This window comes from Enhydra lutris, unplaced genomic scaffold (assembly GCF_002288905.1).
Source record: "Enhydra lutris kenyoni isolate GAN:26980312 unplaced genomic scaffold, ASM228890v2 scaffoldscaffold1, whole genome shotgun sequence".
NCBI lineage: Eukaryota > Metazoa > Chordata > Mammalia > Carnivora > Mustelidae > Enhydra > Enhydra lutris.
In genome coordinates, this window is record NW_019154085.1 from 82,663,780 (window position 1) to 82,676,389 (window position 12,610).

Genomic DNA, 12,610 nt, shown 5'->3' on the forward strand with positions numbered 1-12,610 from the left:
GGTGATCTGAACAAGGAGAAAAATGGATGGATACCATGCACATTGTGGAGCTCATGTCAGAAGACTTGTGGATGGATTGGAACAGGGCTGGGATGAGGAAAGGGAGGAATCAAAATGGTTAGGTGCGTGGCAGTGCCATAGCTGAGAGGGTAGAGCCTGGGCTGTGTGGACATGGCCTGAGGAGGTGGTGGAGGCTGATGTGGAAGTATGCAGGCAAGACATGTTTTGGCAGGTCTGTGAGACTTGGAAGTGCTGGTGTCAACAGAGACTTGGATGTGGAAGAGTGGAATTTAGAGCAGAGTTCTGTGATAAAGATTAAAATTTTAAAGTCTCTGGGATAAAAATAGTATTCAAATCCATGGCAGAAAGTAGTACACAGAAGCAAAGAGGTCCTGGGAAAGAGAAGCTCCAATGCTGTGTAATGTTATGCAAGCAAAATTCTCTTCAACGGCTTCCTGAAGACAGTAACTTTGTTCTTGTAGTCAAATACCAGAGTAGTAGTATACAGTTGGAAAGTGGTTGCTGACAGCTGAGGTCTAGAGGGCCCGAAGACCTGTAACACTGGAGTGAATGAGTGTTTGAAAAGAGGTTGTTAGATCAATACGGGGAGTAATTTTCTCTGAGCACGATAATGTTCTGGAGGTGGTTAGATTAGAATTTAGATTTCTTGAAATGGGGAAGTATGAGGTATATTTACCAATTGCTGTAGAGAATTTACATAACCACCATGTTAATTTGAGAACTCTAAGACAGAATTATTATTATTTTTTTAAAGATTTTATTTATTTATTTGACAGAGAGAAATCACAAGTAGGCAGAGAGGCAGGCAGAGAGAGAGGAGGAAGCAGGCTCCCTGCTGAGCAGAAAGCCCGATGTGGGGCTTGAACCCAGGACCTGGGATCATGACCTGAGCCGAAGGCAGCGGCTTAACCCACTGAGCCACCCAGGCGCCCCCAGAATTATTTTTTTAAGGCATACAATCTGAAAACATTAAAAGAGAGGGGAACAGTATTTGTTATAAGGAATGCTTCATATTCAGCAGTGGCTGAATATGGAGTTTGCTCAGTGAGAGGCATTCATTGTATTTCTTTGGAGCTAATGGGACTAGGGAAATTATTTAACCCTCCTTATTTGATAACTAAGAAAATCCCTTCTGAGCTTTTTAGTGAAGTTACTTGTCTATGATTATAACCAGTAAACAGAAAGATCAGACTGGTCATTCCTAACTTTACCTCCAACCAACAAACACCATCTATTGAACTTACAAACAAAAAAACCAATCAATGAACTGATCACATGAACAGACAAAAGAACTACAACAAAAAATACTGGTATCCCAACCTACTTTTGGAAATCTTGATTCAACCAGCCTGGGATGAGACCCCCACACATCTGTACTTTTCAAAGCTCTCTGAAGTGCTTGTGGTGGCTAGAAGTGCTGGTAAGGACTTGAAGTCAGGCTTTCTCATCGTGTCATTCCTTTTCATCCCCTTGCTGAACTCTCACCACCTCTTATTTCTTTACCAACCACAACACTCACATCTACCCACTTGCACTCTTATCTCTGCATGGTTCTTCCGAAGGAAATTAAAAGCCCTTGGATCACAGCTCCTCCTCCCTGATTGCTACCTGTCTCTTCTGTCCCTCTCCACTCCTCTGGCCACATGGAGGCTGAGGTTTGACTGTTCACTCTTCTGCTATTCCTCCTCTTTTTCTCTCTGATCTCATCCACTCCAGTTTCCACAAGGCTTTCACGCTGATGATGGCCAACCTTATGGCCAGACTGGACCTGACCTCCTGCCTAACACCCAGAACTGTGGAATTTATGATTCATAAAATGGAAAAATGTTTGCACTAACAGTATACCTTAAATGTTCATTAAAAATATGTTTTTCTTTTGAAGTTAATCCAAGATACTGAGATGGGGGAAGGCAGGGAGAGAGCAATTAGTGGGCCAGGGCTAATCCAATTACACCAGTGGGACAGGCATGCCTGTGGGTGGCCCTGTAATTCCCCTCTCTTAGTATCTCTGTGTAATTCCCTCCTCTTGAGTGTGAGCAAGGCCTATGACTTGCTTCTAACAGAGCAGAGCAAGTGAAAGAATTATACAAATGTGATTAAGATCCTTAATCAGTTGACTAAGTTAAAGCAGATCAGGCTGCATGAGCCTGAGCTAATCAGACGAGCCTGTCAAGAAGGTCTAGTCTTCTCTGAAGCAGGGACTTCACATAGCAGACACTCTTCCATTGCTACCTTTGAAAAAGCAAATCGCTGTGAGTTCTATAGCCACAAGGAGGTGAATTCTGTCTACAACCTGAGGGAGCTTAGAAGTGGATTCTTCCCTACTTGAGCTTCCAGATGTGAACAAAGAGCAGCTCCACCTTCATTTTAGCTTGCTCCTAACTCACATACAATATATGGTTTGTTTGTAGAAGTTTATTCCTCAGCAGATCGCATAGATGCCATGTTGAATAAAGCTGAGATCCTGCATCTTACCCTTACTCTGGGCTCATGTGGCCACTGGCCAAAAGCTACTTATGGCAGTGAGAACAGCACATGAGACAGGCATCAGTAAGACAGAAACTGTGTGTGCATGCCATGACCTCCAGTGTCTCTGGCACTGAGCAGAGGAAGAACACATTGTTCTTCTATGCACCAATGGTTAAAGGTTTTCAACATTAGCAAAAGGAAAATGTGATTGTTGTAGAATATGCTGTTGACTAAATCAATAGTTTATATGCTGAAGGTGGAATAATTTTCTTTTTGTGATTGGAGTCAACCTCTTTTGTTCTAGCAATAAAGGTAATTGCAGAATCGTAGGCTTTCCTGAGGATAATGTTCACTCCGAGGAAGGGTCAATGTTCAGAGATATTTTGTCACCTTGACTTGCAATAGTATTCTAATCAGTTAGCCAGTCCAGTAGGGGTTTTGTTCAAATACACAATGATATTACAAGGGGGAGTTCATGAACATAACATCTGAAGTACACAAATACTTAAGTACATGCAGAACTCTTAATCTTAGTATGACACAGAAGACCTCACTTAAGAGAAAGCCCAAGCCTAAAATTTGGTACCAAGTAAGTCATTGCTGGAGAACTATGTGGCTTAGTGTTAACCTCCTTCTTCTCTGTTTAAATTTCAAGCTTTGCAGTAAGCCACAGCTAAAAAGTTCAAAGCCCATTTGAAATTAAACAGTTCCCCTTCAGATAATGCTTATCGAAAAGGCATATAGTAGGAAGGTATATAAGGTCTGATTTGTTACTGATTCTTTTGAATACTGATGCCAAATTAATGGACAGTGAAAGTAACAGGGACAGTGATTTTTCTGGAAAGTAAGGGGACCACCTGGGGAAGTGGGAGATTTGATCCCTGTAGTATCAGAGGTGGTGGTGATATTACAGATTACCTAATTCTACCCATTCATCTTCTGATCCAAGTTCAGAGATATGAAGATATTAAAATCACCTGCCAATTAAATGGTAGAGAAAGGATTAAAACCACACTCACTAAATTCTGTTCTGATAAATTCCGATACTCTACTGTACTGTGTTCTGCCTTGTTTTCTTCACTGAAAACTTGTTTTCTTCATGGTCTCGTTTTCTTCACTGACACCTCTGAAAAATAATAGATTCCTTGTGACTTTTGGAGACCCGTAGTCATGAAGCTAGCTAGAATTATTGGTTTCACAAACTCAGCTGCTTTACCTTTTGGAATACAATTGTCCATATGCTAGTCTGCCTTGATGACATTAATGACTTAAAAAAGCAGCTCTGGAGTAGCTGTATGCTCAGCCTTAGCTCCCACATCATTTAGCTCCTTGGGGAGAAAACAATGGGACATGGGCCATACTTAATCCTTCACCAATTCATTAGTGGCCTCCTTTCTGGAATCTTGGGAACTTGCTTGTCTTAAAGATCTTTGTTTATTTGACAGAGAGAGATCACAAGTAGGCCGAGAGTCAGGCAGAGAGAGGGGGAAGCAGGCTCCCGGCTGAGCAGGAAGCCCAATTCAGGGCTCGATCCCAGGACTCTAAGATAATGACCTGAGCCGAAGGCAGAGGCTTAACCCACTGAGCCACCCAGGTGTCCCAGGAACTTGCTCATCTTTCAGATGGGGAAACCAAGGTCCAGAAGAGGCTAAAATTCAGCCAAGTCCTTGCCCAGATCCAGCTCCCAAGACCCTGTGCTGATTGAGAGCTGTAAGCACTTACTGGCTAAGTCTGGCTGACGGAGGATAAACGGATTTGGGGTTGCTTGGTGGATGGCTAGAAGCCAAAGTTGGATCTAATGCACTCAGTCTTGGAAATACAAAACAAAACATTGATTGCCTGGTGGTGTAAGAGTGGGGGAGGCTGTTTTCTAAATAAGGTTGAGGCTCTGTGTGCTACAGATGCTGCCAAGTGGACTGAGAAGTACAGTAAGTACTTCCTTGAAGAGAACTTCTTCCACTTTAAAGATGGGAAGCAGTGGTTGGAAGTGTGGTGACTACCTAAATTTAATTCCTGGCTCAGTAACTTACCAGCTATGTGACATAGGGCAAGTTGTTTGATTTCTCCAAGCTTCACTTTCCTGATTTGTAAAATGGGGATATTACTGGTACTTACATAATTGTTAGAACAAAATGAAAAAAAAAATCACTAAGAGAAAACTACATGCTCCACGATGTTAGACATGAGTATATTCCAATTACTAATGAAAAAAACCTCGTCTTACATAATAGTAAATTTCTTGAAATACACCTAACTTTTTGAAATTTAATAGTTTGCCAAGTTAGTTAAGGAATGAGACAGTTCTGTCAGAAGTATATTATTAATCAAAAAAATCTGTTCAAAATATAACACTACATTCAAATATAGTAGTATATACTAGGGGTAAATCTCTAAAATGTTAGTCTTCCTTACTGTTCTTCTTCCCACAGAAAAACCAACCTTGGTAATAAACACTAAACACTAAGCGCAGGTGGAAATACTGTACCTCCCTATTTTTAAAAAAAGAATGTGTGTGTGACATATGTAATTTTGTAAATGTGTCCTCCAGATATTATTTTTCCTTTGGTCTTTTGCCAAAAAAAAAAAGGTATGTAAAACATCCTCAAATATACTTACAGCCACATCATAATAACTGGTCATAATGATTATCTTGTGAGTTTATATAAATATTTCTATCTATATCAAATTATAAGATACCCCAGGACATGAGAGTTATCCTTTTGTTTAAAAACAAAAAGCCCAAAAAACCCAACCAACCAACCTATTGATCCCAGCAAAAACAAAAAACCCACTCTCCAAGGTCTCTAGAAGGTTACTGAACCACAAGTACCAATACTAGTTTCCTCAGAAACCAAGGTATGGTGGTACTGCCCAGTGGAGGGCCAGTGCAAAGATAAACAGTTCTTTAATAAGGTGAAAGTAAGTATTTTGTCACTTATAAGTTTTTGAAAAGAACTGGAAAAATGTGTGTGCAAGTAACTGAAATGCCATCTGTGAAACAGTTACAACCACCAAAATAAGGAAGGCTTATTTTTCTATTTTACTTCAAAAGGAACAAATAAATTGGTCACCAGTCTTTGATAAGTTCTGGATTTGCCACATTTCCAGAAACTGTACAAATGGATAGTTCTTTTGTTTTACTTCAATTATTTATAACATGTATATCACATAAGGCAAATTCACTTCATGCTTTACTTAGTAAAATGGAAAAAAAAGCTTTCTCCAAAATTGGCACTAAAGTTATTAAGTTCTTAATAGCAAGGAGATACATCCAACTAAAAGCAGAATGAACACAGTCATAATACAAATCAAATTAAAATTATTTCCTTTATAGCATCAGCAATGAGTAACTCCAGAGGTAGTATGGCAGAAACGAGCATGGATCCTATCAGGTCACAACCAATGAAGAAATTAATTTATTTTTTTCTGTGGTTTTGACCATAAATTGCTTTACACATTTAGGACCTGAATAAAAACCACTCTCAGTAGAAATCTTGGCCCATTAATTCAACTGACATATCAATTTACAACTTTCAGGACTGCAGATATAAAAAATGTAAAGTATAAAATTATGTAAGTTTGAAATGGTTTTAATCATATTCATTAAAAATATTTACATTTCCCAGTACTTACTTGACAAAACCCCCTTGCAATATAATTCTACTCTAAACTTTTATTTATAAAATGAGGCTCATTTATGAGAGTTCAATGAATGTTATACTGCAAATTGCTTACATTCCGTAAAATATTTTAAGAACTTTTCATATCAAAGGTAGTTTATATTGGATTATCTGAAACCCAATAGTGCCCACAGATGAGCTTCTTATAATTCTTTTCATTAATGCTTGGAAAGCACTGTGAAAATGAAAAGTGCTGTTAAGTGCTATCATCTCCCTTAAGTTTTCACTTATATTGTGTGCACATTGTGAAATAAACACATATGCAGCATGTCCATGTTTTGATATGTATTTTTATTTCCCTGCAGTTTTCACTTATCAAGAACAAGTAACAGGGAAAGTTGTCTGAACTAGTGCATAAACAAACATTCTGAAACACCACTACACGTATCTAATTTACAAGAACCGTATAAAAAAAGTCACTAAAACACTACACTATGAAGGTGTCCAACGCTTACAGTCAGACTTTTTCCAACCCGTTACTTGCCTTGTAGCCACAGGAAAACTCTCCAAAATTGAAAAGACAATCTTGCCACAACCCTCCCCCCCTCCCAACACCTGGGATGGCTCGATATCTAGACTTCCAATAATTATTGCAATGATATGATGCAATACATACCTGGTAAAATATCCTTTATGTGGTGTGTTACAGTTTTAAAGCCAGTTAAAATACGCAGTCTTCAGATAAAATGTAATCCTTGAAAAATTTTCTTATCTGCACAGTTTAAATGTGCTAGATGCATAATTTTTCTTAGTCCGTTTTTCCTGTGTAATTATTTTTTTATAAACTGGTATTATAAATAGAAATATACATTCAAAATATATGGAAAAGTGAGTTACTACATTAAATTTGCATGTATCGATCCATCCCTTTCCCCTGCACAGTAATAGAAAATACTATTTTGCCTTGAACTTCATATTTGACAGTGAAATGCCACTAGTATTTACCAAAAAGTCCATCTAGTCAAATTGTGAAACAAAATGAACCAAGTGAAAACTTTACAGTTCCTTTAGAAAAAAATTACAAGAATTTCATTTCCTAGCTATGAATCTTTAACTTTTTAGACACAAAGTTGGATTTATTTTTACAAGATACAAAATGTAAACATGGCAAAATAAATAGTTAAAACAAGTGATGCAGGATCCCATTTCATGCTCATGATCCCATTAAAGAATTATTTTTTAAAATCCATTCAGTTGCAAATTCAAGTGCAAAAGCATGATGATGAATATCTACTATTCAAGTAACAGAAATAATATTGATGATACAAATAAACTATTTTACAAGGTAGTGATTTTCCCAATTTTACAAAATATACATCATATATCGATTTAATATCCGATATATTGTAGTCCATTTAGGTCCATTGTTACACTCTGTAATCCACAGAGTGCGTCGCCTTTTGCATTCAGCTGGAATATGAATGACTGCACACCATCAGCACAGGTCAAAAGCCACATGTTTTAGGTTATGTCACTTCCATAGCTACTGTTGTCTCTGCTATTCCATTTAAGCCCAATCTTTCAGGTTCATGGTTCTCTCTAAAAAAAGGCCAAGAGTAAAATAAACATAAGTGCTCTCTAGAATATATTAGCAGTATTTACAGACACTTTTTATGTAACTATAACTAAACACGTACTTCCCAAGAGTATTTCCCATTTTTATCATTTCTATACAGGAATGAGGGCAAGTTTTTTTTTCAGCTAAGAAATCCTACTAATTTGTAATTACTTGGTTTTAACTGTTTACTTAGGAAACACAGTAATTTAACATAGTATTTTAGTAGAAACCAATGACAAACTACTCATGAAATGTAACACAGGACCATCCAAGTTTTTTATAATAGATGAACCATATAATGCTCAAAAAGAATAATCATTAGAAGCACAGTATTACTCTTTACATTATACTTTTATAGGTTTAAGGTCATGTAGTTATTAATTCATGCACCTCAACTGTTTTGATGCACTGTTCTCATGTATTAGTATCAGAGAGAAATATAAAAACATACCCTGAAATATATTATCACAGATTTAGCTAATCTCAGAATATTCTCAATTTTATTATATAGAGAAAATAACTTACTTTCCCTTTGTGTGTAATACTGAAGGGAACACAAATTATTATTATTATTTTTTTTTTTTTTATTTATTCATTTGACGGACAGAGATCACAAGTAGTCTGAGAGGCAGGTAGAGAGAGAGAGAGAAGAGGAAGCAGGCTCCCTGCTGAGTAGAGAGCCCGATGCAGGGCTCGATCCCAGGACCCTGGGATCATGACCTGAGCTGAAGGCAGAGGCTTAACCCACTGAGCCACCCAGGCGCCCCGGGAACACAAATTTTGATTTGAAAATAAAAGCTCTTACATGGAAGTAATAACAACTCCTCTAACCTTCCCAACCGTCTATGCTCCAAAAAGTAACAGAAGACTGAAGCTTCTAAAATATTTTTTGATGTATTTCTTGGGGGTTTATTGTTTTTAATTTGATGTGTTTTTCCCCCTTGTTTTTAATACTTTTATATGACTGTCATTTAAGCATCCTACTAGTGACCTCAAACAAAAGAATCTAAGTCAAAGAACTCGACACTAAGCAGATCTCAGTATCTGTTTAAAAAGCAAGTCAATCAATAAACAACTATTGCTTGGGCAGTTAAAAAAAAAAAAGAAGTCTTTTTCCTCCTACAGGATAGCCAGCAGAGAAGGATAGATAGTACTGGAAACAAACACACACCTTGCTATGCTGCTAATGGCACTGCTAGGAGTAACCTTTGGCACTCTGTCCATACTGGCAGCAACTGTGGCAAGTTTTAAGGCTGTTGGCGATGGTGCTGAAGTCCGTGTATTGATATGCACATTGACTGGAGAAACAACACTGACATTATTGAGGTGCACTGCATTTGTCAGGCAGGAATTGTTCATGGGAAGTGTTTGAGGACTGCTTGTGCACAATGCTGGGATTAAGTGGTTTGTAGTGGTGTGGCCAACTGTCCTTACAAGTTGTACAGCGGAAATCCCTGGGCTGGATGATAAAGCCATATTGGTGGAGTATAATGTTTTAGAGGTTCCTGAAGGAGGAAAAGAAAATCATTCAATTTGTATCATGAGACATTAAACTCTCAAAAAACCAGGAGTTTAATAAAAAGTACAAACATCAATATTCTAATTAAATACCATATTAATTTTCCACATAATAACCTCTTCAAAGAGAGCTCCTAATCACAACATACTTACCTGTTACAACCCCAAAGACAGACCTTTCTACTGGCCTGCATAAAAGGGTTTTACAAAGTATTCTGCTGCATCCCTATTTGGAAAGTAGGAAATAGCGGGCCAGAAAGGTCCTCTCTGGAGGTTGAGAGCATGTGGAAATGATAGTTTTGAACTGCATCAGAATTTACACACGCAAGAAGAAATCAGTAAGGAAGGGGCAATCAGGATCATGGGCATATCTAAAAGCAAGTGGAAAAGCCTAGGGTCTGAGTAGTTGTTGAAGGCTGATAAGAACAGCAAGTCTTTGACGACTCAAAGGGTAGTAAGAAGCAGACAAGGATCCAGGGTATTACTGTATTTCAAGAAGAGGAGTCAGAGAAAGCAGTTTGATGGGCTGGTAGGATGGTAAACCCAGTTTCAAACTTACTGAGAGATCAACGTGGATTGTATTTTGCCTTTTTATCACTGCATGGATTAATTCCATGGTGATGGTCAGCAATTAGCTCAATATGTTTTCTTGCATATGAGGGAACTGATAGTACACGGATAAAACTAGGCAGGGTGGAAAAGTCACACAGAAGGTATCTAGTGGGTGCAGGAGGAAACAGGGAGCAGGTGCTATGTGAATTCTAGAAAACATTCAGCTATTCCACCACACATATCCAAAGAAATTCTGAAGAGTCCTGACTGACTTCTTGTACAATGCTTTCACCTTGCATTTAAATAATAACCATATCTCAAATCAGTGAGTTACAACTTTGAGCTAATAAGTACTACACGAAACCACAGGCTTACCTGAAGGTTGGACAACACCGTTTATGTTGTTGTGGCCAGTGTTCTGTTCCTTGGCTACCTCACCACGACTTGGAACAGGTGCACTGACCACTGCGGATGCAGCAAAGTGGGCGCTGGCTGAGTCAAGTGTTTTAGACATACAGTCAGAGGTGCTTGAGCCCTGTAAGATCAACAAAATTACACTTTCAATTTTTCAGATGTGATTAAGAAATGGGCGAATCAAAAGACAGCTGCCTTTTTCATCTTGAACAGTTAGAGGTGTTTTGATTAAGAGATCTAGGACTCCACAGACTATTTTTGGCATATGAAGCAGGGAAATGACTAAAAACTGAGAAGCAACTATTCTGGAGACAGAACTAGGGAATTAAAAACCTCAAACCTTTAATACTCTATTAATTTTTCCAGTGTTAATGAATTCCTTTAAAAATACTCGATAATCTAGATACTATGGACAAAATGAAATCATAGGGACTAACCATCACTTTTATCACAATGTAAAAACATGTCTAGTCTAACCCTGCAGGAGGCTAGTTACCCAAGAGATTCAGAAAAAGCAAACAAAGTTTAATGGCTATTACTCTTGACTCTGTATGAAACTGGCTGGCTGTTAGTAACAGTCAACAGCTCTAGAATGGTGGCCAGTCCCAAATCCAACTGAATGCTAGAAGAATGCTGAGGGGTCCTGATGTCACTGACATTTTCATGTTGGATTCAGGATTTGCAAGGTTAGCATATCTAGTGATCCCGAGGCTGAACTGAACTTCCATCAGCAGATGCTGACCTGAGAGCTCACAGAATACAACGAAGACTAAGCTCATCTCAGTTATTCCTTCAGAATTACTTCTGGAATTATGAAGCAACAAAACTTAAGACCTAAAACACTAGATGTCTTTCTTTCAGATGGCTCAAATTTGAAACAACTTTCCAATTACAGCTTTATTTTTAGTGGCTTAAACAACAGAACCTTATTCTCATACAGTTGTGGAGGCCACGAATTCAAAATAAGTCTTACAGGGTTTATATCAAGGTGCTTGCAGGGTGACTTTCTTCTGGCAATTACAATTTCATAAGTTATTTTTATTCTTATCTCTAGCGTATTCATTTAATCATGCCTACGGAAAGCAACTTCACCTGACAGCAATTTTTTTTTTCAGGGGAATATTATTCAAAGAGACAAGGGGCTATGTTGTTTAGATTTACTGTATAATTCAAGAGAATTACCTCTCAGCACACTGGGCACATCCAAATGGCACTTAAACACACAGTTTAGGAAGGGGGTAGAAAAGTTATATTCTTGGGGAAAAAAAAATATAGGGCGCTTAGGTGGCTCAGTCGGGTTACGTGTCTGCCTTCGGCTCAGGTCATGAACCTAGGGTCCTGGGATCAAGTCCTGCATTGTGCTCCTTGATCAGCGGGGGTCTGCTTTTCCCTCTCCCTCTGCCCCTCCCTCAAACTCATGCTCTCTAATACATAAAAAAAAGAAAAAAGAAAAAAGTTTTGGGGGCTGTAGGGGTGGTGATGATAGTTCTAACAGTATATAATTTCTTCTACAAATTCTCAATAACACTTTAAAACAAAGTAGCTTCTTTCCTAAATTACAAATACCATATTTGATTCTAGTACTTCCCTCATTAAATAGAAAACTATCACGGTTATCCTCTGTGAACGGACTAAAATTGATTATTTTAGTCTGTTCATAAATTCATAAATAAATAAAAATAAAAATTATGTAATTACGAAAGGGGAGGAAAAAAAAATAGAAATACAAGCACGACTGAAAGACAAGTTTACCTGTGCTTTTGGATGTGTCTGCTGTGAGGAATGCTGAGATTGCTGTTTCTGCTGAAGCTGAGCGAGCTGCTGCCTTTGCATTTGAACTAACTGCTGTTGATGTGTCTGAAACTGCTCTTCTGTGATACCCCCTGTTACTGGTAAAGGACATTCATTTCAGAAATAAGTATGTTTTAAAATACTTTTAACAACACAAGCAGAATACAATATAAAATGATTGTGCAAGATGAAAAGCAACTGCAAATCATACATCTGCAAAAACCCAATAAAAAGCAAAAGTGGTTTATGCTAACATCCATGATCTTCTAATGTCACATGCTAAAAAAGTTCCTATAGGTATTTACTGTATAACATAGTTCTAACATGAAGATTCTAACCATTTATTCAGACTTCGTGTCTTTGAGATCACTCTTAGTTCACTATATCTTGGTAACTACAGAATGAGAAAAACTTTCATTTATTAATGCAAACAATTATAATGACTAAGTGATGGCCTTAGTAAGAAAGCAGGACCATCTGCAAGACTGCAAATGATCCTTATTGCTGGTTTCCATTTAGGGCATTTTCTCTGATTACAAATCAGAGTAGAGGACAAAGATGTTCATCTAGTATAATCATTAGTTTTAAGCCAATATAGATCTTCTGC

At 37.9% G+C, this 12,610-nt stretch overlaps 1 protein-coding gene across 2 annotated transcripts in view; it reads right to left on the bottom strand.

The window, feature by feature from the left end:
• Positions 1–6,442: 6,442 nt before the first annotated feature.
• Positions 6,443–12,610, bottom strand: part of LOC111143793 (enhancer of polycomb homolog 2) — a 115,877-nt gene continuing 109,709 nt past the window's right edge. Inside the window, exons 11-14 of one of the 2 annotated variants that reach the window (XM_022497687.1) lie at positions 11,965–12,095; positions 10,174–10,333; positions 8,900–9,233; positions 6,443–7,709 (exon numbers count right to left, since the gene is read on the bottom strand). In XM_022497687.1, the coding sequence (XP_022353395.1) occupies positions 7,637–7,709; positions 8,900–9,233; positions 10,174–10,333; positions 11,965–12,095 (698 nt within the window). In that variant the 3' untranslated portion in view covers positions 6,443–7,636. Of the gene's footprint in view, positions 7,710–8,899; positions 9,234–10,173; positions 10,334–11,964; positions 12,102–12,610 lie in introns of both variants that reach the window. The other variant, XM_022497678.1, reaches the window with a different exon arrangement.